The sequence below is a fragment of the Fusarium fujikuroi genome, chromosome FFUJ_chr03, assembly GCF_900079805.1.
Source record: "Fusarium fujikuroi IMI 58289 draft genome, chromosome FFUJ_chr03".
Lineage (NCBI taxonomy): Eukaryota > Fungi > Ascomycota > Sordariomycetes > Hypocreales > Nectriaceae > Fusarium > Fusarium fujikuroi.
In genome coordinates, this window is record NC_036624.1 from 2319348 (window position 1) to 2343966 (window position 24619).

The 24619-nt window shown below is 49.4% G+C and overlaps 8 protein-coding genes; 3 read left to right on the forward strand and 5 right to left on the reverse strand.

Moving 5' to 3' along the window:
- Positions 1-557: 557 nt before the first annotated feature.
- On the reverse strand, positions 558-4477 carry FFUJ_02834 (uncharacterized protein; the record flags this gene model as incomplete). XM_023574612.1 has 3 exons in its annotated part: positions 558-2937; positions 2998-4315; positions 4366-4477. 3 exons carry the CDS (start codon positions 4475-4477, stop codon positions 558-560), a joined length of 3810 nt encoding a protein of 1269 aa, XP_023427935.1.
- A 1594-nt stretch (positions 4478-6071) lies between these two features.
- FFUJ_02835 (related to enoyl-CoA-hydratase) lies at positions 6072-7641 on the reverse strand (the record flags this gene model as incomplete). XM_023574613.1 has 2 exons in its annotated part: positions 6072-7460; positions 7516-7641. The coding sequence occupies 2 exons, from the start codon at positions 7639-7641 to the stop codon at positions 6072-6074; spliced, it is 1515 nt and encodes a 504-aa protein (XP_023427936.1).
- Positions 7642-7997: 356 nt separating this feature from the next.
- On the forward strand, positions 7998-8556 carry FFUJ_02836 (probable small nuclear ribonucleoprotein chain D2; the record flags this gene model as incomplete). XM_023574614.1 has 4 exons in its annotated part: positions 7998-8020; positions 8075-8107; positions 8182-8439; positions 8514-8556. The coding sequence occupies 4 exons, from the start codon at positions 7998-8000 to the stop codon at positions 8554-8556; spliced, it is 357 nt and encodes a 118-aa protein (XP_023427937.1).
- A 241-nt stretch (positions 8557-8797) lies between these two features.
- FFUJ_02837 (probable glycerone kinase isoform) lies at positions 8798-10592 on the reverse strand (the record flags this gene model as incomplete). XM_023574615.1 has 2 exons in its annotated part: positions 8798-9264; positions 9320-10592. 2 exons carry the CDS (start codon positions 10590-10592, stop codon positions 8798-8800), a joined length of 1740 nt encoding a protein of 579 aa, XP_023427938.1.
- A 2356-nt stretch (positions 10593-12948) lies between these two features.
- On the forward strand, positions 12949-14440 carry FFUJ_02838 (probable DFG5 protein; the record flags this gene model as incomplete). XM_023574616.1 has 3 exons in its annotated part: positions 12949-13033; positions 13084-13188; positions 13239-14440. 3 exons carry the CDS (start codon positions 12949-12951, stop codon positions 14438-14440), a joined length of 1392 nt encoding a protein of 463 aa, XP_023427939.1.
- Positions 14441-14929: 489 nt separating this feature from the next.
- Positions 14930-15835, reverse strand: FFUJ_02839 (uncharacterized protein; the record flags this gene model as incomplete). XM_023574618.1 has 2 exons in its annotated part: positions 14930-15706; positions 15758-15835. 2 exons carry the CDS (start codon positions 15833-15835, stop codon positions 14930-14932), a joined length of 855 nt encoding a protein of 284 aa, XP_023427940.1.
- Positions 15836-17123: 1288 nt separating this feature from the next.
- FFUJ_02840 (uncharacterized protein) lies at positions 17124-18830 on the reverse strand (the record flags this gene model as incomplete). XM_023574619.1 has 2 exons in its annotated part: positions 17124-17313; positions 17374-18830. The coding sequence occupies 2 exons, from the start codon at positions 18828-18830 to the stop codon at positions 17124-17126; spliced, it is 1647 nt and encodes a 548-aa protein (XP_023427941.1).
- Positions 18831-21321: 2491 nt separating this feature from the next.
- On the forward strand, positions 21322-24548 carry FFUJ_02841 (uncharacterized protein; the record flags this gene model as incomplete). XM_023574620.1 has 5 exons in its annotated part: positions 21322-21657; positions 21709-22319; positions 22369-22462; positions 22509-22591; positions 22637-24548. The coding sequence occupies 5 exons, from the start codon at positions 21322-21324 to the stop codon at positions 24546-24548; spliced, it is 3036 nt and encodes a 1011-aa protein (XP_023427942.1).
- Positions 24549-24619: the final 71 nt, after the last annotated feature.

Consider the following 24619-nt stretch of genomic DNA (forward strand, 5'->3'; position numbering starts at 1 on the left):
GTATGGATTAAAAAGATGGCATTGGTGAAGGTCAAAACGTCTGGAGGGGTCTAGATGTGGGCGCGATCAGACGCGTCGTATCATAGGTAACTAACTTCCAGGCCGCGTTAAGTGGTCAGAAACTAATGGTACAGTGCTACCAATTGTGCACACGGTCAATTTTTTATACTGGTAAAATGGGCGGCCATAGTTATTATGATTAGAACGACTAACCACGGACTATTCACAATAAGATACAGACAGTCAATGCAGATGTATCGGGATTTATCAAAATTGTATTTAATTAATCAGTCATTGCTTTCTTGTGCCCGCAATTTGCTTCTAAAACAGGCATTTCTCAGCCACTATCAAGGTATCGTATCCGCTGTGAATAAGTAAGCGCCGTTACTTTCGTGTAATTGTCCCAACGCCGTCTACTTGGCATTCGCCTGTCCCAGAAAAATCAACCTAGCTATTCGTACCGTCGTGCTCTTCATGGACCTGTTGACTAACAGTGCTGTAAAAAAACAACTCAAAAAAACAAGCATTCGAAGCAAAACAATGTCTACAACCATTCTTTACTTCTCCTTCTCCTGGACTGTACTTTTGTGTTCAATACCGCCCCATTCAGCCCAGACATTATCTGAACCGCTGTAGGTGAAGTTCACATTACCATCTTTAGGGGAAGAACTTGGCGCAATGCCGTCGGTGCTGAGAAAACTGCCAAAGTCACCTAGACTGGCAGGGTCTGTGTCTAGTAATGGGAGCGTGGAAAAATCCAAATTGCTACTCGCTAAGTCAAAGTTTGGCTCAGAGAGCAACTGCGTTATGGTTCGGCTCAGGGGGGTATCGAGAACGCTCTCCAGCTTGCTCTCCAGATTCAGTCGTAGGCTGCGCCTAACGCTCGGAGGACTTCTGGTCGGCGTTCTTTGCAGAAGCGCCTGTTGGCTAGGAGACAACAAATCTCTCACTGATCGAAGAGATCGCGAGACACTGCGTGTGATAGGTCGATGGCTGGGTGTAGGGCGTGTCGGGGTTTTGAAGAGAGCCGAGTCAGCATCCGCCTTGGATTTGGGCGGCGGCGTGGAAGGACGAACTGGGCTGTTAAACAGCGCCTCTATGTCATCATCCATGATGAGATCTTCGTTCTGGGTATCGCAAACTGCATTCTCCTTTCCGCAGATTTCCTTGTTTTGCCGACAATCCGCTGTCTTAGTCATGTTGGCATCGATCTCTCCCAAGGTCTTCGGTGTACCCTCCTTACGGGGTGAGGGGAAGAGCAGGCGTCGAGTGCTTCCCAACTCATCATCAAGGTCCATCTCGATGGGACTGTCAGCAGTCCCGGTGCCTCTGGAAGCCCGGGAATGGGAAGAGCCTGGTACTGACTGGGTCATGCTTTTAGTATGATGCCCATCAGCCGCCAGTAAATGAAAGACATTCTGCATGGCTGCATCTTCATCAACTCTTGATCCCATAGAGATAACATCAGCTTGCTTAGGGGATGAACGCTCGACCGGTCCAATGGAGTCTGTGACTGGGAAGGCTTCTGACGGAGGATGGGGGGCCGAAGAACTCTTAGTACGGGCACGTTTTGCCTGCGACTCAGGGCCAGCAGATCCCCGCTTCTTTCGACTCTGGCCCAGAAGCCCATTATCCCACTTATCCTGTGGGCGGTGGTTGTGATATTTAGACATCCATATACCGCAGGGATTGCAGAGCAGTTTCTCTGACCAGTCATTTCGATCATCACCAAAACCAAGCGTTTTCTTGATAAGACGATGGGACAGAGGGTTCTTGTCCTTATCCCGTTTCAGAATCTCAATGGCAGTAACCCGGCCAGGCTTCTCTGAGTACTCCACGTTCTCTGGTGCTCCGTCATGTTCCTGAACCCAAATCTTGCGCCAGGTCGGGGTCTCAATGGCACCGCAGTTAGTGCAGAACGGAGGCATCTCGCCAGCTGCGATTGCAGATTCTAGCCTCTGTTTAATGGAGTCCTTCTTGATCTGGTTCTTGTTGGACTTATAGGGCGGGGACGAGGGCATAGGAGGAAAATCGCTCTGCGGAAAGATAGCCTCTGACAGAGTAGGTAGAGTGTTTGTAATCAAATATGTCTCAGGCGGTCCCAAAGGGTCACTGGCAGCAATCGGTTTGGGAACGCTGACCGATTTGGAACGACGAAGACAAGTTGTGGTATCTGTAGAAGCACGGGGCGGTTCCGTAAGGACAGACTGTGATAGAGAAGATGGCCCGGCAGGCTCGCTTGCCGGTACAGATGGCAAAGCTAGAACTCCTGCGGACTGTGATCTGCCGAGTGGTCGCGAGGGGCGGGGCTTTGGTGCGATGGCACGAGTACTTGATTTTGAAGTAGGTAAAGATCCTTCAGTAGATTGGTTAGTTGAAATTGAAGCATTGGGCTCAGAGGAACTAGAGACTGCGCGCACTAATTCAAAGAGGGCATCTTCTTCCATTGCCTCTAGAGCTTGGTTGCCCTGCCGCTGAGTAGAATCGGGCAGCAAGGATGCAGTGGTAGGGACTGGGCTATCCTTTTCTGGAGCATCTGTCGTAGGAGGAGGTGTTGGTGCATAGCTCCGTGGTTGTGGTTTTGAGCTTGCAGGTCGTTTCTGAGAAGAATTCCGAACTAATCTAGGGATGGCAACTTTCTTCGCGGTAACGGGTTCTGATGGAGGGGGACCAGCAGGAGTTGAGGTTGGGTAAGGGGTGTTGAAGTTCTGGATATGGACGAGCCCTTGGCCTTCTGGCCCATCTTCGATCCTGAACACTTGAGTTGGAATTCCGGTATTATCCACGTCTTCCATTACTTTCTGTGTCTTAGGCTGGCTATAAGTCTGGCCCTCTTTGGCAGTTGGCAAGACAGGTTCATCCAACAAGTCGTCTGTTTCATTCTCCGCAAAGCTCGATATTTGTCGTGGTAGGGAGGGCATTGGTGGCAAAACAGGACTGGAAGGAGGAGGACTTGACCGCATGAAAGATTCTGTTCGTGGCATAGGGGGGGAAGACCGTATGTCCTGCGGGCTATCCTCTGAAAAGGCAGGAGTTTCGACAGGCGATTCTGGAGAACGGCCATCCTCTTGACTCGGAGACAAGGCACGAAGGGGTCTCGGGGGTATTTGACTGCTCAGAGTAGCACCCAGCTCCTTGCGCATCGAGGATTCCCTCCGAGGCTTGTTGCCTTTGGGGCCAGGCTGGGCCGGGCCGTTCAGGGGTCCTCCCTCGGGAACGGGAGTAGGAGCCCGTGGAACTTCCTGTAGATGATTCCCAGCGACTGCCTCATTGTTTGCATTAACAGGACGGAAATTTCGAAGAGAACCAGCGGTACTAGCAGTGACACGTAGAGATTCCGGACCTGAAGTGAAGGGGTTAGGAGTAGCCTTTTCGACCTTCATCGGCCTGGCTCTTTTCTTTACTGGCACTGAGCCGCCATCCTCGCCCTCGGTGCCGTCTTCGTACCCTGAAGTGTTTCCTTCGGCAGGCTTCTTTCGCGGTCTACCGCGAGGCCGCCCTGTCGGCGGCTTCCTGTTGCGGGAGCTTCTGCTAGAGGGTCTTGACGTCGAAGCCGCGGTCGTTGACGGAGGGACGGGCATGGGTGCTATACGTTGGACATCCGATCCTGAGTTGGCTTGACTAATCGCGGGACCTATCGAATCTCGTCGTTCAGTTGTGACAGGAGGCGGTGCGCCTTGAGAAAGCGCAGGTGATGCCACTCGAGACACATGTGCTGTGTGTCCGATATGAGGGTTGGCCTGGATGAAAGAGCTCCATTCAGCGGCACCAGAAGCTACGGCCATTTCAGCAGAGCGGGAGGGTGGCAGAGAGGCAGGCTGCAGTGGAGCGGGTTGTAAAGGCGTGGGTTGCGTAGGGTGAGGTGGTATCTCAACGGGTGGCATGTCAACATTTGGTTCTCGCCTTTGAAGCCTCGAGCCGACAGTGAACTTGAGCTTGACTTCGATTGTCTCGCGGTTTCCTCCTCCAAAGACGGCAAGCAAGTTCTTGGTGACACGCCCAGTTACCATTTTGGGCGACTGAGAGAGCCATTCACCACCACGCATTGAATCGAGTGCCCATGATAGCATGCCTTGTCCAACTAAGGGGGTGTCTGGTTCTGAATAATCGAGTGCGTAAATGGTGTAGTCGCCCTCACTATCTTGGTTTCCGAGTTCCGGGCTGCATTCGGTGACTGCATGTAGACACGCTCTCAAGTCGACAATGCCAATAGAGTTTTGTTCATCGAGAGGAATTGTTTGAACGAAGAGGGTTTGTGTTGAACGAGCAAGGCAATTGATTTTGGCCTCCTTGTCAAATGTATAATGCACCTTGACTGTATATCAAGTTAGCAAGGTAACTACCAGACGCATTGATTTCGCATACGGCCCATAGGCCTCACTTGGACGCCTGCTTCATTTGTTTCCACGTTCTGTTGCATCGTCTGACCGTTGTGATTCCAGCCGCCTTGAACAGGATTGGGGATTGGTGAAGCCATGGCGCTTAGTCCCCTCAGGGGGGAGGTCAGAGATGGCGGTTAAAGAATCAGTCGTGAATTCTGTCGTCGTTGTATATGGTGGGTGTATATCATGTAAGTAGAGACAAGGCAGCGACGGCCGAGAAGTAATAAGTAAAAGGTCAAGAGGTGAAGGTTGGCAGTGGGTATTTCAACGATGCGTAGGAAATAGTAGTGGGGAGGTTTAATGTTTGAGCTCGTTGGCCGGGACGTGATATCAAATTCGGGAGGCGGGCGTCATGTTCGTGACGCGCTCTAACCCGCCAAAATCGCGTCGTGGAGCGCAGGTGGATCGAGTTAAAGTGCGTGCCGATAGTTTTGCGCGCTGGCTAGACAACCAGGAAATAGAGAAAATAGTGACAAAGGGTGAAAATATAGTGACGGGACTGTGGTCAATAAGAGAAAAGAAGAGCTCGAACCAAACCCCAAGTTTGAAGTATCAATAATAAAAAAGTCACAGATGCTTTGAGTGTGTTGTGATGCAGCTTCAAAGGCGTATTCCGCTTGAATGAAACTGAAGAAAAGATGGAGGGTCGCCGTGTCACTCCAGTGGTTGATGAGCCAATAACCCCTGTCAATTACCCTTTTAGTGCCTGCATTGGTGACGTGAGTTAGCGCATTCTTTGACTTCTAGACGCGCCGCCCGGACGGTGGTGGGGTTCGCCGGTGCGTGATCCACCTCTTGACACGGAGCGGTCTAGTGGGGCCGGATAATGCAGCTTGGTTCAAGTTGGTGCAGAACTCACGTGCCTTGCTATCTGAAGCGAAACCTTTGTTCGCCTGTGTCAATGGTAAGTCGTCGTACTTTTGAAACGGTACGTATCTTTCTAGTTGGTTGTGAACCTGAGCCTTTTCGCTGGCTGTTTTGCTATGGCCAACCTAGTAACTGCCGACTTGCTTTGATGACGGGAAAATGGGTAGAAATGAGCCAGAGAAAGACGGAGATGTCTCGTCTTTCTTTCGAGGCTCTTCTTGCGGCGGGACACCGTCCCTTTTATACTCTTGCCCTCTGCCTGAGGTCATCTAATAGACTCTACCGGGTGCCTGCCTACATGAGATAGTTTGCCAACTGGGCCGTCTTTGCTGGTCCTGTTCCCTTATCTCCGCATTTCGTTTGTTTCTCTCTCTCCTATCTGTATCTATCCATCCTTTTATTAGCCATGCCTAAAAATTATGAGTTGGTGTTTCTTCTTCGGCTTACATACCCGCCCCATCTTACCATCCACTACCTACCTGCATCTGCCCCTCTTTGGTCACTGGTCATGTCCCTCAACAAAGTCGCTACAAAATGAGACTTTTCAGCCAAGGTTTCATCTCTCACCAGAATGATTCTTGTTGTTTTCCATCCCAACCCCACTTCAAGCCTCGTGTTCGCCACTTTCGCCGTGATCATTCTAGACTTCATGAATGTGACCCCATGTGGGAGCAAAAAAGCATCATCTATTTTGAAGCACATTTCTCTTATCGCTTGATATCATCGCAATTCATCTATCAGCACACGCACTACATGATTTACATCTCGTAGTGACATCTATTTTTACATTTTATTATTCAAGCATCGGTAGCATGTGAGGAGTTACAGTCGGCTTCCAGGGAGCGACTCATCCGCCATCCAAACTGCCTTGCCTTGGTCGTCCACTGCCGTCTTGCGGGCGATAATCTCTCTGGCGACCTCAGCAATGCCTTGGCGACCGTTGCGCGACGACACAATTTTGTTGGCCAACTGCTCTTGGGTATATGTACCCCTTGACAGAGTCTGCTCGACCTCTTTCTCGGATGGCACACCAAGTTCCCGGTGAGGGTATTCCTTGAATGTGCGATCGGTGAACAGGGCTAGTTCATTATTGGAGTCGTACTCAAAGAAGGGCTTGGCCACGTTTGTGCCCCCAATGGCCTCGAGAGACTCAGGCTGCCACTTGGGCGCCTCCTTTCGGATGAGCAGCGCTGATACACCCTCGGTGAAGTCGGGATGCTGCATGAACTTGGTCGCAATCTGGTGCTCCCTCTTAAATGTCTGAGCGATGTCCCACTCACCACCCACACGCATCTGGCGAAGAGCCACATGCACAGCTGTAGGTGATCGCTTGTGTAGAGTCTTGAGCTGCTTCTGCGCCCACTCCTCAGTTGGACCCCGCTCAGCCTGCAAGGCAGCAATGATCTCACTGATGGTGTGCTTGTTAAAGCATCGGTCGATTGCCTTACGAATCTCGCCGCTCAAGGTTATGGGCTGGTCATATGGAAGACCGGTACAGAATTCTTCAAGAGTTCGGTTGATGAGTGCCAGTCGTTCAGGCAAACCGTCGCTGTCCCGGAACCGCAGTTCGGCTAGACGTGCCTCTAGATCAGGCAAGCTGGTTGAATGCAGGTAGTGGGTGGCAATGCCCGAGTAGAAGACGTTGGGGCCAGTGAGTCGCTCGCTGGTAAGCGCAAGGAAAGTCCCGACAGATCCGTTCATTCGAGGAAGGAAGAATGAAGCGCCGACATCGGGGAAGAATCCAATTGTAGTCTCGGGCATGGCAAAGACGGTCTTCTCGGTCGCGATTCTGAAAGGAGCATGGGCACTCAAACCAACACCGCCTCCCATAGTGATACCATCCATGAAAGCGATATAGGGCTTCTTGTATGTCGCAATGTAGTGGTCCAGCTTATATTCGAGGGCAAAGTACTGTGCTGATTTCTGCCAACCGTCCTCACTCTCCGAGTTGAGGTGGGCGAGCGCAGTAACGTCACCTCCAGCGCAGAGGGCCTTTTCGCCAGCACCCTTCATAACGACAACATTGGCGAGATCGGACTTTTCCCATTCGATTAGTCGGGGCACAATCTTTCGGATCATCGAGGCATCGAGTGAGTTGAGCTTCTTTGGCCGGTTGAGCATGACGGTTCGTAGGCCATACTTGCTCTCGAAAACTACATCATTTGAACTATCGCCTCGCTTTTCTCGGATGTTGGTGGCTTCGGATGAAAGCTACGACATGAAATTAGAATCAATGGCAATAAAAAATCCAGATAATTGTGTTCACCTGTCGTGCACCGAGCGAGGAGCTCAGAATCTTTGATTGCTGGACCATATTGAAGATTCTTGGTGAGCTCCGGTTTGCAACATTAGCTGAGGCACAAGCTCGGACTGTCAAAGTTCGAAATGACATTGTATGAGAAGAAGAATTAGCGATGCGCACATGCGATCGACATGCGCATCGAGGTGAAGGAAGAGGGGGTATAAGATGGTTTTGGAGTCTTGTCCGAGGTCCGCGGCAATGCTTTTTCAACCGTCCGCAACAAGCCGCCGAGTAGCCCAAAAACCCATACCAAGGTTGCAGCCACATTTTTGTTGGAGGGATTGCTGTCTACTATCGTCACATGACATCTCATGAAGCTCGAAAGGTGGGTCGGTACCACCAGCCAATCAGACACGTGCCCAAGTCGTGGTCAACTTTTTGACCTATCTGGGCTTCAGCCTTGCGCGCGCATCTCCAACATCCCAAACTATCAGAATATATCCAAGATGTCGACGGACCCCAAGATTCAGTATGTCGCAGCAAGTCCTACTTTTCAGTCCCATAGTACTAACAGATTAACTAGGGAGCTTCTCAGCAAGTCGCGCAATGAACTCACGTATGTGACAGGCATCTCTTCCTCTTCGTCCAGCCCCGCGACAAGTCCTCGATTGCTAACACATCATCATTTAGTGAGTACGAGATTGCCCAGCTAGAGGAACACGAGTTCTCTGCCGGCCCTCTATCTATCCTTCAGACCGCCGTTCGATCGCACGTGCAAGTGCTCATCTCCATCCGCAACAACCGCAAGCTCCTTGCGCGTGTCAAAGCCTTCGATCGCCATTGCAATATGGTGCTGGAGAATGTAAAGGAGATGTGGACAGAGACCCCTCGGCTAGCAAACGGGAAGAAGGGCCGCCCGGTGAACAAGGATAGATTCATCAGCAAGATGTACGTCAACAACACAACAACTTGTCAATGAGCGGTGACAGGAACGTCGAAAATGGGTACTGACTTTACTCTAGGTTCCTACGAGGCGATAGCGTCATTTTGGTTCTTCTCAGCTAATAATTCACTACCGTCATGATTTTGGGGCGGCGAGAGCTCGAATCTAAGAATGGGATGTTTGTATGTCTTACGGGCAAGACTCACAGGGACTACATAGGCGTTGAAAACATGTTGATTTCCCCATACCATGCTCTGTTCATTACACGTGTTATAAATATTTGCACACTGCCGTTTCCCTCGGCTTTACTGGCTTACATTTCCGTCTTGGACCTTGAGATAGAAGCAGAGGTCATAAGACTGCTTAACTGCTCAAGCCCAGGAAGAAGCTGGCCAACCCCCAGGCTCCAGGATCGGGAACCTCCTGATAGCCACTGCCTCCGATATAGACTGTCCGACCCAGGCTGGCTTGCATACCCTTGGTCTTGTTAGCCCCCTCCAGTGCTGCGCTAGCTGCCTTCTTGACATCTCCTGTCTGGTTAAGAGCTTCCACGAAAGGATGAAGGGCGTCGACCAACGTCCGATCTCCAGGGCGAGCAGGCGTGTACTTAGCCAAAGCATCGCTACTCATTTTGAGGGCCCTGGCCCAGATTTCGGGCGAGGCTGTGCCGGGTGACAGCTCACGAAGGGCATGAACCAGGGCGTTGAGGAAGATGGCATATAGAGCTCCAGAGGTTCCATCCATGGCTGTTTCCACGATTGTTACGATTGATGAGAGATCCACGACAACGTCGCCGGTAAGGGGCTGCTCATCAATGTGCTTAAGGATTGCTGTATTATGTCAGTGAACAGCTTTTTCCAGGGGGCCACAATGCGTCGGACTGACCTTCAGCGCCTCGTTTCAACCCGATTCCACAATCACCATCTCCGACGATAGTATCGTAGTGGGTGACCTCTGGTTCGGCATCAATGACTTTTTGCAGGCCTTTCTTCAGTGCTTCTTGCGCGGTACTGGGGTCTGTTTTTAGACCACTAGACTTGATATCCCCTGCAGCACCAGCACGGCCGGTTCTTGCATTGGTATTCTTGGCTTCCCAGGTGCTGGCCTGAACGGGTGCGGACCATCCAACCACCTCACTGGGAGCATCAAGCAATTCAATCATGCTCGGAGCTTCGAAATCAGGAGACACCACATTAAGAAGGGAAATGCTGAAGCCGAGACCGTTCAGACTGGTCATGAAAGTTCCACTGAGTATTCTCACGGGCCAGATACTGTAATTTGACTCAAGCTGACTCACAACTTCTGCAGTGATGCCGCCCAGCTCAAGAACGCTGACTCCTCCCAGGTTGTTGATCATGAGAACAACTTCTATGGAGTCAACGTTCACAAAAGCTCGATCCTTGTCTGTGGTGTCGAGTAATTGCTTGAGCATTTTACTTACGAGATCAGGTAATTCAGCCTTCTCACGGCCAGAGCCGGGTTCATTGTGAATACCCATTCCCAGCTCCACCTCGTCTGCCGCAAGACTGCCCTCTGCATCGGCCTTTCGCCCAGGAACATGCACATGTTCGAGACTGGCGCCCACGCTGACGAGGTTGTCTGCTGTCAGTTGTGCATATTTGACAACCTGATCAAGTGGCTTTCCTAGAGCTGCGAGGGCACCTGAGATTTTGTGAACGAGAACTGTACCTGCGATTCCACGGCGACCGACTTTTCCGGCTTTTGCACGACCAACACCAACATCGTCGCCAACAACCACCATCTTAACCTCAAGCCCTGCAGCCTTGGCCTTTTCAACAGCCATACCAAAGTTGAGGACGTCACCGGTATAGTTCATTACGGTGACCAGGACGCCTTTTGATGTATCGACACGAGAGGTGATTGCTGTACGTATTTGTTCTGCAGAGGGAGATGCGAAGATGGTTCCAGCTACAGCTGCGGAGAGCATGCCTTGGCCGACCATGCCGGCGAATGAGGGCTCATGGCCGGAGCCACCTCCTGAGATAATGGATACTTGTGCTTTGGCATTGGAATCAGGACGACGATAGATGACTTTAAAGTCTGGATCTAGGGCGAGTGACGGATTGGTGAGGGTGAGACTATGGAGAGCTGAGGAGACAAGGTGGGTTGGATCGTTGACAAAGTGTTTGGCTGACATGGTAATGGACGGAGGGTCATCCGGTATTATCGAGATGAGATGAAGTGGTTCTTAATTAAGAAAATATTATTGATCAATCGGGTCTGATATCTGAGGTGATTCAAAGCTTCTTAAGTACCAGCTGCCAAGATAACCGCCACAATGGAAGTGGCAATCAGGTGAGGTTATGCTGGCTGTATTCAAGCGATGAAGGATGGATGAATGGAAGCCAACACCGAGCTCAAGTGGGGGAATCGAGGGGTTTGTAGCGGGGTTGGAGCTGTGAGGCTGGGGTAAGGAATATGTCACGGGAGATGCCATTCATGGATATTGGGTATTCGGGTTAGGTATACCGAAGTTCTGCCCACTGTTAATGAGCATGTGGCCATTGACCTGCAATCATGAGACTTGTAAGAGGTGGGCATATGGGATGTTGAGGATGGAGCTGTTGAGAACCACGCAATTCCTACGGGATGTACAGATTGGAAATGGGGTGGAGTTGAGTCAACTGTTAGGCTTCAGACAGACATGGGAGGCTCAACGAGTTGTTTAACTAAATTGTCTATTGCTAAATGGTTAGTAGGGGGCAGTATAGAGGCGGCATTGCACGTAAACACATGCGCGTAGCCGGCGGCTTTCCTATTCAAGTAATATCTTTATTTTCGCCACAATTTGATACTACCTAGCTTGTGAACCGTGTTTTTATTAGCTTAATTAAAAGCATTGCAATCCAGCCAAGGCATGTCCACTGCTAATACGCAGCTTAGTGATTAATCGGCTACCAAGTAATATAAAAGCAGAAGCGTAATTGTGCACTTACTGGTGTATTGTCTCTGAGGAATAAGGTGGAATAGAATGTAAGTATGATATATTGGCTAGCAGAATCCAAAGCAATGATGTCAATAACGTGAAACTACGTGAATTTCCAGAGTTATCTCGTGAAGCAATTCTGTTCTAACATCAGAATGCTGAATGCGTACTTTGTAAACATCAGACTCATTAATTCCTATTCAGCGCAAGACCTTTTAGGTTGGTGGTCCAAATATCAATAAGCCTAGACGGGATCCTTCATAGCTTTGCAACATCCTGCATGCTCTAAATTACAGACAGTACATAGATAAAGTTCAGCTCCAGTGGCTGAAACAATTGCTAGACTGGAAACCAAAGCGCGTTATGGATAAAGAAACTGTCTATCCTGTGTACGCGTCAGGATAATCACAGTGTATACGCATGCTCGGTTAGACATACCTAGGTACGTATGTATTAGTCTAAGGCAGGTATAAATTTCCGGCATCGTTCCCACATACCGCTCCACACAGTATAGTATCCCTACCACAGTATTTCTAGAATTTCTTCAAAGGCACACGCTAACGCGGGAATAAAATAACCTAAACCAAATGATTAAACAATGAGTTCCGTGATCCCGGCTTGGCTAACTCGCTAAGTAAAGATCGAATTGCCCTTCCTGGAAACTGAAACACGCGCCTCATCGACAGTGTACTACCTACAGTACCTATGTAGGCATACGATACGATGGTTCTTTCAGTCTCGGCCGAATTAAAAGAGATGCTCCATAGTTTGTTATCCGCTCTTCAGGTCATGCAGAAAAGGGATTGAGCCAACGATTGGATCGTGCTGGCTCCAGGAACCGCATTTATCCCAGGAACAAATGGAGCAATGCTTACACTGGAGACGATCATAATCAGGTACTGTGCAGTGCATTGCATGTCTGCTTGCGTACCTCTCTCACGTTGCTCTCGCATTCCGTTTCTCGTGGCAGACTCGAAGTCCTATGTAACTGTCACCTGTGTACATATGTAAACCCCCTGACGATCCACGTTCCCGTAGGATCCATGTTGTTGCTCCGCCTCAGAGCACAAGCACAAGCATCCATCACATCGTATGGCCCCGATGAGCCCGAACCATGATGGGCTCCCACTCTCCTTGGACAAATTCATTTCCAAAGGGGACCCTTCACTCCAACTTTCAGTGGAGTCCCTGACGTATCGTCCAACATCAATCAATGTCAGCAGTGGCCATGCCCACAGCAAAAAATTGGGGTGTTTCGAGCATCCATCCCCCTTCTTGCCATGCCAATTTTAGAAGGAAGGACGTCTTCTCTTTCTGCATATCGATCGATTCCCATTTACTTGACGTTTTCTTTCTTTCGTTGTTCTTCCGCTACTTACTTGGGTACACTCTTTCATCTTCGTGGTTGGATATTTCTATCACCATATATCGTTGAATTCAGTCTTGGCGACGCACGCCTCTAAGTGAGATACACGAGCCGAGCTTGGCATCAAGCAGGGTCCAGTCCATCTGTTATTTCCGTCTTGTCTTTGTCTTGGTATTCCGAGTTTTGGGTTAAGCTGCCAAGATGCATTCATTACTTCGAACAACTACTACGGTACTTGGCTGGGCAGCAGCTGTCAATGCCTACGACGTGACATGGGATGACAATAGTAAATTTTATCTTCACCAACAAAGTAGCGGAACTAACGCATCGTGGCAGAATCTATCGAGGAGGCTGCCGGCCAGGCAGCTTATGGCTTGGTAAAATACTACACAGGAAACAACACCGGCGATACACCAGGAAACTTGCCAGATCCTTACTACTGTAAATCTCCCGTGCCAATCGAGCCATAAACATTTATTGACCATGAATAGGGTGGGAGGCTGGTGCGATGTTCGGTACTCTCGTTGATTATTGGTGGCTCACCGGTGACGACTCTTATAACAACATCACAAAACAAGCCATGATTCACCAAGCCGGCACAGACGGCGATTACATGCCCGATAACCAGACAATGACCGAAGGAAACGACGACCAAGGCTTCTGGGCAATGGCTGCAATGTCAGCAGCTGAGCATCAGTTCCCAGATCCTCCTGAGGACACACCCGGATGGCTCGCACAGGTTCAAGCTGTCTTCAATGAGTACGTCAGTCGCTGGGACGCAGACTACTGCGACGGCGGTATGCGTTGGCAGATCTTTAAGTGGAATACTGGTTACGACTACAAGAACGCCATTTCCAATGGCTGCTTTTTCAATGTCGCTTCTCGTTTAGCGCTGTACACAGGTAACGACACTTATTCGGACTGGGCTGAGAAGTTGTGGAAGTGGCATGAGGATTCTGGGATCATCACCGATAAGTTTGCAGTTCAGGACGGTGTTCACATCGGCGATGCCAAAGGAAAGAAATGTACCGATATCGACAAGACACAGTGGTCCTACAACACAGGGATCTTCCTCCACGGCGCCGCGGTCATGTACAACCTTACGTCGAGCGACAGCTGGAAGAAGCGAGCAGACGGTCTCCTCGATGATATTTTCAACAAATTTGTCAAAGATGAGATCATCTACGAGCAGTTCTGCGAACCTCACAAACAGTGCAGTCAGGACCAACAGAGCTTCAAGGGATATCTTGCACGGTGGCTGGCAGCCACCACGCAACTGTATTCTTCAACAAACGACAAGATCATGAAGCTCATCAAGACAAGTGCCCAGGCCGCCGCTAAAATCTGCACAGGCTCACCCACAGAGGGTTACAAGGGGCCTGCAGGCACAGCATGTGGCTTCTCTTGGACGACGGGTAGCTTTGATGGTTCTGTTGGAGTTGGTCCCCAGATGAACGCCCTCTCGATCATCATGTACACGCTGGTGGAGAGTGCCAAGGGGCCTGTCACCTCCAAGACCGGTGGAACATCCAAAGGAAACCCGGGCGGTGGAAATACGGACATTAACGACAGTGATGGAACCCCTCCAATGAAGGACATCACGACGGCTGATAAGGCTGGTGCAGGTATTCTGACGTTCCTTTTCCTTGCCGGTGTCATCGGGGGTGTTTCATTCTTGGTTATCGACTTTTAGACGTTTACATTTATGTAGTAGGGTATGGCGTTGAGAGGCGTTATCTGTTATATGTATTGTTTTGCGGCGTTGAGAAGTTGCTAGTTTGGATACCTCGGACTTTACTTGGCCTCAGACTTCTAATTCAGGCTGCAGAGTTATATTCACGAATCTTATTGACTACGTTGCCTATGTTGATGGACCCGCGATGATCCATTGAGCAGTCCTCATACTCATATGCCCGTCTGTTACTTGTTGTTGCTTGCTTTTAGCAAATCTCATTCTCAGGCTGCGCTTCGTAGCAATGAGAAACACAGTCTTGAGTCTCAGATGCAAAGAGACCATGGAGTAATGGTTATCGATCGATTCTTAGGTAAATATGCCGCTGATTCACCTCTTTTCATTGAGATCTTACGGTTAAAAACAACCTTATCATTAGACGATCCAGAACTCAGTATCTCCATCCCTTTGATGAGCACACTCCGAACCAAGAGACAGGACTATTTTACACTACTCCGTGTCCTTCAAACTACCGTGCTCATCTCTGGACATCCTTGCATACTGTGTCTTCAAAAGGGGAGCATCTGCACTGACAAGGGAGTTAATCCACCTTTCCTCTTCGTCGCCCACTTCTGTTGTCTTCACCATCGCATGGCCCATCAGCACCGGATGACAATTAACATAGACATTCTCATACTCGCGAGTCGGCACGTTAAACGTTTCGTGAAAGATCCCCACGTGCTTCAGCTTAGCCTTATTGACGTAGTCCCATGCCTTCCGGTGTAATTCGTCGTGTGCGAAGCGGTGCAGACTCTCCAAGTCACGAAAGTAGTAGATCAGAAGAAGGGTGTTATTGCTGCTCTTTTCATCTCCGCGCCATGTTGAGGAGCTCAGCATACCATATTCGTCTCGTTTGGAGGTAAGATCTCTATGCATAGTCATGAAGTATTTGCTAATTTGCTCCATGCCTGGTGCTGCGAGACCGAGAGGGTGGTTGGTCTGGATTCCGAGATGAAAGACTACAACGGGGCTTGCTCCGGGAGTTGAACCAAAGAACCCATTAGAGAAAGGAAGTTGTGCAGTGGCACGGCCTGGTACGACATTATTATTGTACTCATTGGGTTTTGTGCTGTAAATTTGTATCATGGTTGTGACAATGGAGTTGAATAAGACGGCCAAGGGTGGTACGACCGCCCAACGCAGAGGAAGAACAGCACAGAGAGCAAGTTGAATGAACGATCCAATGGCTACTGTAGTATGAGGTTTGAAGCAGTCTTTGAACATGAACTTATCATGTGTCAGTTGAGAATAAGTATGAAAACAGGGCTCATGACTTACAAGCATCCCCGCTGTTGAGGCAAATGTCAGAGGCCGGGAAGTTGGCTCCAGTTTGGAACGGAATTCTGATTTCGTCATCTTGTGGTCGTTTATTATCTAATTCGATATTGAGTGCCAGAGTTGGAAGAGTCGCATTAAAGAATCAGTGCGCGTGGTTTGCATATTGAATGGTCTTTCTACTGAGGAGGTTTGGCCGCTACCAGATTATTCAAGTCACAAGTCACAAGGAACATGTCTCAGCAATACGTTGACGAAGCGAATGCGAGATCCAGAAGCAGCGATATGCCTCGATGATACTACATACGCGACTCACGTTGGTCTAGTTAAGTCCCTCTCGGTGGTGGTGGCTTGCTCGCACTCGCTTAATGCTCAAAATCTCCGATGAAAGGTGCTCGAGTGTTTTCATCAATTGCCATGAAGATATACTTCTGTCAAAAATAAGTCGACAGACTGACCCATGCTATTAGCCAAGCTCGGAACGAAAACTCGCATTGCTGCAGCCAAGTTTACCGAACTCCATTGGTATATGTAATCATGACTGCAAACTCGCAAAACATTTGACCGTATGCTCACTGTGCTCCGTCCCTATTAAGTTCGCTGCCCAACGGGCTCTCTGTAGCTTCATGTTTACGCCCTGCTACTGCAGGATCACTCACACTTCGGATAATCTCCACCGTTTGTAGTTACGTCGTCCCATGTCCAAGATCGAATGCATCTCCACTCCTGGCTGCCCCAGCAACGAACAATAGATGGAGTTCCTGAAGACGAGTCCGATGGTAGATCTGCGTACTAACTAGCCGAGACTCGATAAATCTGAGACACGAATGCCCCTGCTGCTAAATCTTTAAACAACAGTGAGAATGTTGCTTGTCGCTTAAGTCATGGAAAGATGAGCAATATTTCAAAGATGGAATAAACTACGAATTGACTTAGAATGTGACGGTTCCCTAGTCGTCACTCATGAGGGTCGTCTCACTATCATAATCCTAAATAACACCAAAAGCCCAAATTGCATGTGCACAGATTCTCAGACGATACGCCCAGAAAACCGACACACAAGCCATACAAGAAGAGATACAGTCGACAGAAATAGCAAAATAACTCGGAATATGAGATTCGAACAAGCCCATCCAAAAGTGCCGACAGCGCGCAACGAAATGGGATCCATTAATTGCAAACTCCGTCAGGGGCAGCCGAGCCTCTTTTTCTTTCTTTCTTTCTTTCTTTCTTCGTCATCAAATACCGGTCTGTGATACCGAAACTGTGTACGCCTGGCCATTTTTATGTAAAGAAATGTGTGCAAATCGCTTCCAAAGTATGCTCAACATAATGTAGATGCGCTGCGAAAGGTTAGGACAAAGATTGTCTAAGTGGTGTTCTCCTTGTTTTGTGTCTGATGAGGATAGTTAGGGTCTGTAAGGGACTTCTCCCACTCATCCATCAGGGTTGTCGCAGTGCGTTTGATGTTACTGGGCGAGAACTGATTGACGATATTGGGTAGAAGCTCTTCTAGCTTGGGAGAGAGCAACGGGGTTTCGTAGCCGGTCGACTTCTTACTATGCCAGGTCAGTATCTTCACTTGCTATTCATCTCAGTTCCAATGCCAAGTGACTTACGAGGGTGAGTCCGCAGGTTCTCCCTCATCTGAAGTAGCAGACATATCGTCCAGTCCACCGCTGCCAATAGTAGATCCACTCCAGCGAGACGTCTTGGAAGATGAGGCCGGAGATTCCCAATTAGACCAGTCGTTATCATCCATCGAATCAAATCCAAGAGGCTGCCAAGAGAAAGATTTGTTCTTGGACTTTGTTTTGCTCCGAGAAGGTAGTTCGGGCCTTTTCGATGCTGTGCTTGCCGAGGTCGAGGATTTGGTCTCATTCGCATCCGAGTTGTTGTGAGGTGGTTCAAATACTGTGCTCACTTTGGGCCGCAGCGGACGATTCGGTCGTACAGTATCCTGGTTTCGATTGGCTTCACCACGTTCGTTGACACTGTTGGATCGAACGGGCTGGCCATTGATTGGCTCATCCCCGACTGTAATCTGGCGTATGTCCTCGACAAAAGCCCTGAGGCCCAACTTAAAGTCCTCCACAATCTGTGGAACAACCGGGCCGTTTTGTTGTGTACGTGGCTGCCACGAGGCACGCTTAGATAAATGAGGGTTTGTTAATTGAGCGGTCCTGCGCTCTATCGAAGGTAATTTCACTTGCTCGTGCTCGTGGTCGCGATCCTGGTATAATGAGAATCCTGCGTCTGGTTTCGCCGGCGATAGTAGAGATAGGGTTCTTGTATGCCCGCCACGGAGGACCCTTCTTCGGTTGGGAGTCGCTGGGTTCTGAGTCTGCTGTAACAATTTCCTGCGATCTGAGTCGACACTTCGCCGGAAAGATGCAGCGTCATCTTCTGAGGATAAAATAGGACTGCGAAATGCTTCAAGAGGGATGGTGTCGCCCTTCTTCTCTTGTGCAGTCCATTTCTTCTTGAGCAACGTTAGATCTGCTTCGGCACGCGACAATTCCTCGCGCAATTCGAGCACACGTCTCTCCTGAGCAGCAATTGCGATGATAAACTCATTTGCGTCAGCAGGAGTGGCAATGCCAGATTCGATTGGTGTCGGGGGGACTGATGAAATGGAAGCAGAAGTCGGTGTTGGTCGGGAAGGGTCACTTGTAGGGGGTGCAATTGGAAGCGTCAAAGAGAGTCGATTGACCTGGCGGTTCATGCTGGATACACTAGATTTGGCACGAGCGTGGCCACGTCTGAACGGGGCGCTCTCGTCCTTTGAAGCTGGCCGGGAAGGCATTGCTGCTGTTGAAGCCATGCTGCCGTGGCGGTTGTGTGAGGAGGAATTCAGGTGTCTCGGGTTGGACCCCTGAGCCAGGTCACGAACGGGAGCGTACCTAGGGTTGACAGAGGCAGCGACACCGACAGTGGGAGAAGCAGTAGCAGAAATGGTCGAATTAGGGGCTGTCTCAAAATTTGAGTTGGATGGAGTGGTGGGAAGAACTAAATCCGCTGGCAGACGGTCGGCAACTGAGTAGCGTCGACGGATAGCTTGTTGTTGCGAGGCCATGCCTATTAACTCGTAGGGATTCGACTTATTGAAAGGTAGGGAACGGAGGCCGAGCAGTCTTCGGCGTTTATGCAAATTGAAATGTAACTGAGAATGGAAATGAGTGGCTGGAGCTCTTCGGGCTCTGAGGCGCCGCAATCTAGCAGCGGCGACAGCAGCAACAGCGGCTCTGGTAGTGAGCGCTCTATGGTGTAACTGTGTCAGATGGCGGTGATCATTGAAGAGACCGGACGAGCAACGATGGGCAACGCAGATTTGAAAGAGAAAGCCAGTCATCAGAATAAGGAGAGAGGCGAGTCCAAGGTGGATTGTGGGTGGCTTAGTGGTGTATCAAGTTTCGCATGGGGTATGGCGCCAGCCGGGGTGGGTTTTGGTGGAGTGTCTACCAATTGCTCAGTGGCCGTCGTCGTAAATAGAGCCCTGCAGGCGTTCGGTAGCACGCCCCTAGATCCCCTAACTTGGATAGACGTTGACTGGGCGGGCGTTGAACCAGGCTGGGGAGCGGTTGTCAGGAGAATGGGAGCGAGCAGTGGAACACCATTGGACGCTGGGGAGGACGCAGGAACTTCTCGAATTAGAAAGCCAGGGCCACACGCGAACAAATTGACGAATCCCGGCAAGGGATAAGATGACGTTAAGCGGATGGGGCGGATGATAAGGAGCCGTTGATTGAATCAATTGTCGTCGAGAAGTGAGACTGTAAAGTAATTATGAGCTAGAAACAAAGATGATATAAAAGGAGAGAATACTGATGAAAAAGAGGGTTGACGGCAAAGAAAAGGATCAAGAGTGTAATGAGCGAATATTCCCGAACAGGCGTTTACGGGATGCAAATATGGAATGTCGAAAAAAGCAAAGGAAAACTGGATGTTGTTGATGATACGCAGTTCCGGGAGAATGGCCAACTCGACGGCAGCCCTGTCAAGGTAACTGGAGCCGCGAACAAGTATCCGTACGTCTCAGTAGGCGAGTGGTCCTGTAATTGAGGATATAATGCGTGTAATACTCGGGGCGCGTGAACTTGATCATGGATTAATAAGGCCAGGCAAGGTAAAGTATTGGACATGAATTGTAGATGTTACTGCAGCAGGGTCTCGTGTGTTGGAAATTGGGGCATGTTTGTTTACATACATAGGTAAGGTAGGCAGTTATGGAGGGAGGCTCATAAATCAATCAAATAAATGGATGGATCCTCGGCATCCATCAAAACACCATGCCATGCCAGTGCCATGCGAACTGGCCCAAAATGTTGCACTTACGGCCCAACCCGCAGGTCTCATACAGGTTGTGACAATCGCACCACCTGACCCCGACAACCAGCTGTCGCTGCCCCATTTTGCGCCATCTATCGAGCGAGCTCAACGCCTTGTGGGAAGTGGACCATCCCCCAGCTTGACTCACAGGGCGGCCATCTCAACTTCTAAGTTCTTGGTTTCAACTTTTTTCGATGCCCGATTCATCAGACCGCCCCGTTGCTAGCCTCTCCTTCTGATCCGTTGTCAAGAGAACTGCCAGCTCGACAGGCTACTACTGCTGCTTGTGCGTTAGATCGTTTCTTGTTAGGCAAGGGTTACAAGACGACGGCAAACGAGCGCCTGCACTGCCCGTAGTTACCTTTGTCAAACAAACCTAGTTTATGATAATTATCTCCTTACCATCATTGGCTGCTTGGTACTACTGAAGCATCTTGGACTGACTGACCTGGCTGACGGGTCGACGTTCGTCACGACGATGGAGAATTCGTGCCCGTGACCCTGTCATCCAGGGTCAGGGGTCTTTCCCATTTTTGTCTTTGCGCCTGCAGCGGACCTTGCATTAAAATTGCAGATCGAGAAGAGTTGAGCACAACTCAGCACCGTCGCCAAAGCTGCACGTAATTACAGGTCCGTAGTAATTGCACTCGTAAGCTGACTTGCATATCTAGTTGACTATTGCTCTTTGGGTCGTCCTTCCCTTCCAGACTTTCTAGACTTTCTAATAATAATGATAGTGCCTGAAGAGGATGATCTTATAGCTCAGCTGTGAATATCCTGGTACAGTACGCAAGCGACATTTGGAATTATTCAAGATTTTATCTTCTTTTTCTTGCCTTGCAAAACCCATCTTACAACGCCGAGGAACTTCTCTGAAAAAATAACTGGTATGGTGCATGTGTATCCGTACGTTGATCAGTATTTCTAGAGTAGGTACCTAGGTATTCTTAATTGACACATCATGTGACTTTCGCGTCAACTTCGCGTCCTCTCCATTCAGGGCAGGTTCCCATCGCCAAACCACCTCAGGCACTGCCACTGTCCCTTGTTAGAAGCTTTTGAGAATGGCATCTTTTGCTCTCATACCGTGACTGTGCTGCCTGTTCTCTCCACTTTATTATGAACAATTGAACCACCTTCACCCGTTCATTCGAGCTGCGAAATCAAAGTCGTGAGCTGTTTGTTCTCACACAACGACACCTATTTGGATGACTACCGAGGCATAATGACCTCTCAGCATGCCGCTTCCATTCTCTCTGGTCTGTGAATTGCTCGAGCAATCCTTCCTTCTTTCTCTTGATAAGAAGAGTTGCTCCAACACTGTCACAAAGTGGTTCACTCGCCATCGCAATTACGTAGATGCTCACGATACGGACCTCCCGGCTCTGTTATCGACACTTCTTCCTGAAAAAAGGACCGATCGAGTTTACTGTATCCAATCTGCCCGCCTGGAGAGAATTATTGGCCTTGCATATCTACTTGGCTCGTCAAGGATTAAGGAGTTAGCTCAGTACCACCAACCCGGGTCTGGTGTCGATTTGGCAGATTGTGTTTTTCGCATCCTCAAAGTCACAGTGAGTATAGTATACCCGAGGCTTGGAAGCTGCCAGCTGATCATGTATTAGCCAAGCCCTAGCTACGATCATAAAAACCCTGTTACAGTTGAAGAAATTGACCAACTTCTTCATTCCCTCGCCGCCAAAATAAAATGGAGCTCACCGTCGATTCGTGCCTCACAGGCTAGCCTAAGTCCAAGCAACAGGACTGATCTTGAGAGCCTCTACAGAAGGTTGAGCGCAACAGAGGCAAAATGGTTTACGCGGCTCGTTTTGAAAAGCTACCAGCCGCTCGCTCTAGACCCGCACCTCATTTATCGACTGTGCGATCCTATTTTGCCCTGCGTTCTGAAGATACAGGATGATTTTGCCACTGCGATCACTTCCCTTCAAGCAATACGAGGAAGGCTTCTTCCAAATTCTGGACGCAAAACACCACGCGAACAGATTATGGGCACAGTTAAACCTCAACTGGGTGTCAAAATTGGACGTCAACCCTGGGTCAAGGGGCGAAGCATCAAGCATTGTCTAGATATGGGCCATGGGCGCATGAGTGTGGAGGAAAAGATTGATGGCGAATATTGTCAGATTCACGTCGATCCAAGCAAGGGGGATAAATGCATACAGATATTCTCTAAGAGCGGCAAAGATAGCACGGAAGATAGAGTAGCACTTCACGGGTCAGTACAAATGATACGACACCCAAATACGAACTGACCCTCTGGACAGGATCATACTAGAATCACTCAAGATTGGACAGCCCGATGCCCGAGTCAAGAAAGCGTGCATATTGGAAGGGGAATTGGTTGTATATGACGATTCTGTAGGTATCTTTAGTCATCTTTTTAGCTCGTTCTAACACAGAACAGCAGGAGAAGATACTTCCGTTTCATAGGATCAGGAAGCATGTATCACGAAGAGGAAGGTTTTTGAACACAGAGCTAGACTCCTTGTAAGTTTTCCGTACTTTCTTCGCCATGTGTTACTAAACTCCTAGGCCTGGGCCCCAGGAACACCTCATGATAATTTACTACGACGTCATGCTCTTAGAAGATCAGTCTCTGATCAATTTGAGGCATTCAGAGAGGTTTAACATCCTCTCCAGCCTCATTTGTTGCCGTAAAGGATGGGCGGGCCTCGTTCCGCGCCAAGTTATTGATTTTGGACAGCCTCTGGGAGCCTCAACTCTTCGTAAAGCTTTTGCCATGGTTATTTTGGCTCGGAAAGAAGGCCTTGTTTTGAAACCAGATGAGCCATATTACGACTTTACAGACCAGAGACGAAGGTTTTCGAGCTGCTGTATCAAGCTCAAGAAGGGATACATTGGCAATTTTGGAGATGTTGGCGACTTTTCGGTTGTCGGTGCCAGATATGACCCGACAAAAGCATTGAGTTACCGGATACCTGGGCTCAAGTGGACTCATTTTTATATTGGCTGTCTGGACAACAGACAAGCAGTCAAAAGCTGGGGCGCTGAGCCAGAATTCACCATTGTCAATGTTGTAGAGCTGAACGAAACTATCCTGAGAGAAGTTGTCACTTATTCAACCCCGGAGCCTGTTTCTCCCGACGACAATGAGGCACTGGCTTTCAAACTGGCTCCCGGAGTTGAACAAGGGTCACCGCCGACGTTTATATTTACTAGGCCTCTGGTTTTTGATTTGAAATGCTTCAGTTTTGACCGAGTGGGAAATACTGGCTTCTGGAATCTCAGATTTCCTTCGGTGACCAAAGTTCACTTTGACCGGGACTTCACCGACACCATATCCTTCGAGCAGTTGCAGGCGCTGGCAGAGGAGGCTACGACCGCCGGCAAATTAGAAGATAGCCAGGAAAATCTGCAGTGGATTGCAAAACTCGAAGCAGCTGACCCTCGTGGTATTGCTGTTGACGCTGTGAGCCAGTTGACAGTGACTACTATGCCAACACCATCGCCTCGCAAATCAACACAAAACACCACCTCTACACGGTCTCCAACATCGCCCTTGGCTACAAAATCACCAGTTGAATTCAGCCCTTGCCGCGGCCGACGCGAAAGAGTTCACGGGGCCCCATCTTTGGATTTGCCTTCCATAACAGCTACACCATCTTTGCGAGCTGAACCATCGTCACGCACGAAATTGTGCGCCAAACACAAACGTAGCCTGCCCTCCACTGGACCAAACTCGCAGCACAAACGCTTGAGGAGTAGCAGTGAAGCATCGATAAGCCAAAAAGACTCCCCACACATTGATCTTGCTTCACGACCACGCGCGCCTCTCGCCGCCATGGACAACAACCCGCGACCTCAGCCTGCAATGTCTTCTTGCGCACCATGTTGTCCTGCCTCTCCGAGTGAGAGCTTCTTTGATGAATTCAGCAACTCCGACGGGCTTAACGCTGAAGTCGTACAGTTCATCATTGACCCAGAAACTGGCGAGCTTCAGACAGAGACCAAACCTGAGCGCCTGAAACCGTCCATAACCAAAGTAACAACGGCCTTGATAGGACAATGTGTGTATGCTGGCGAATACTGCATGCTTGCAAATGCAGTTGTACTCGTTTCGCCAGGTCTTCTCGCCATGAAAGAAGCGAAAACGCTTCTCGCTCAGCATGGTGTTGACACCCCTGTCACTGACATCGACACATGGCTCAAAGCTGAGAAGGAGGCCAGGCAAAACGGGAAAATCACTACACCTTCAAAGGCTTATGTTGTGTGCGATAGTGACAACGAACTTGTGTTCAAGGACGTAGCGGAGAAGTTCAAGGAGCTTCGCAAGGACCATCTTTTCAACAAAGGCACGCATATCGAAATTCACGACTGGCGCTTTTTGCCCTATCTCACGACACAAGAAGACGAGTCTATCGAAGAGAAATACTTTCATGGGTCCTCTGACTGGCGCATGCGTTGGAAGCTTCACACTATCTAGAACCAAGAACCCGGTGATGAGAGCTCTGGGATGAAAACACACAGCCAGTAGACCACATTAGCTTATGAGGA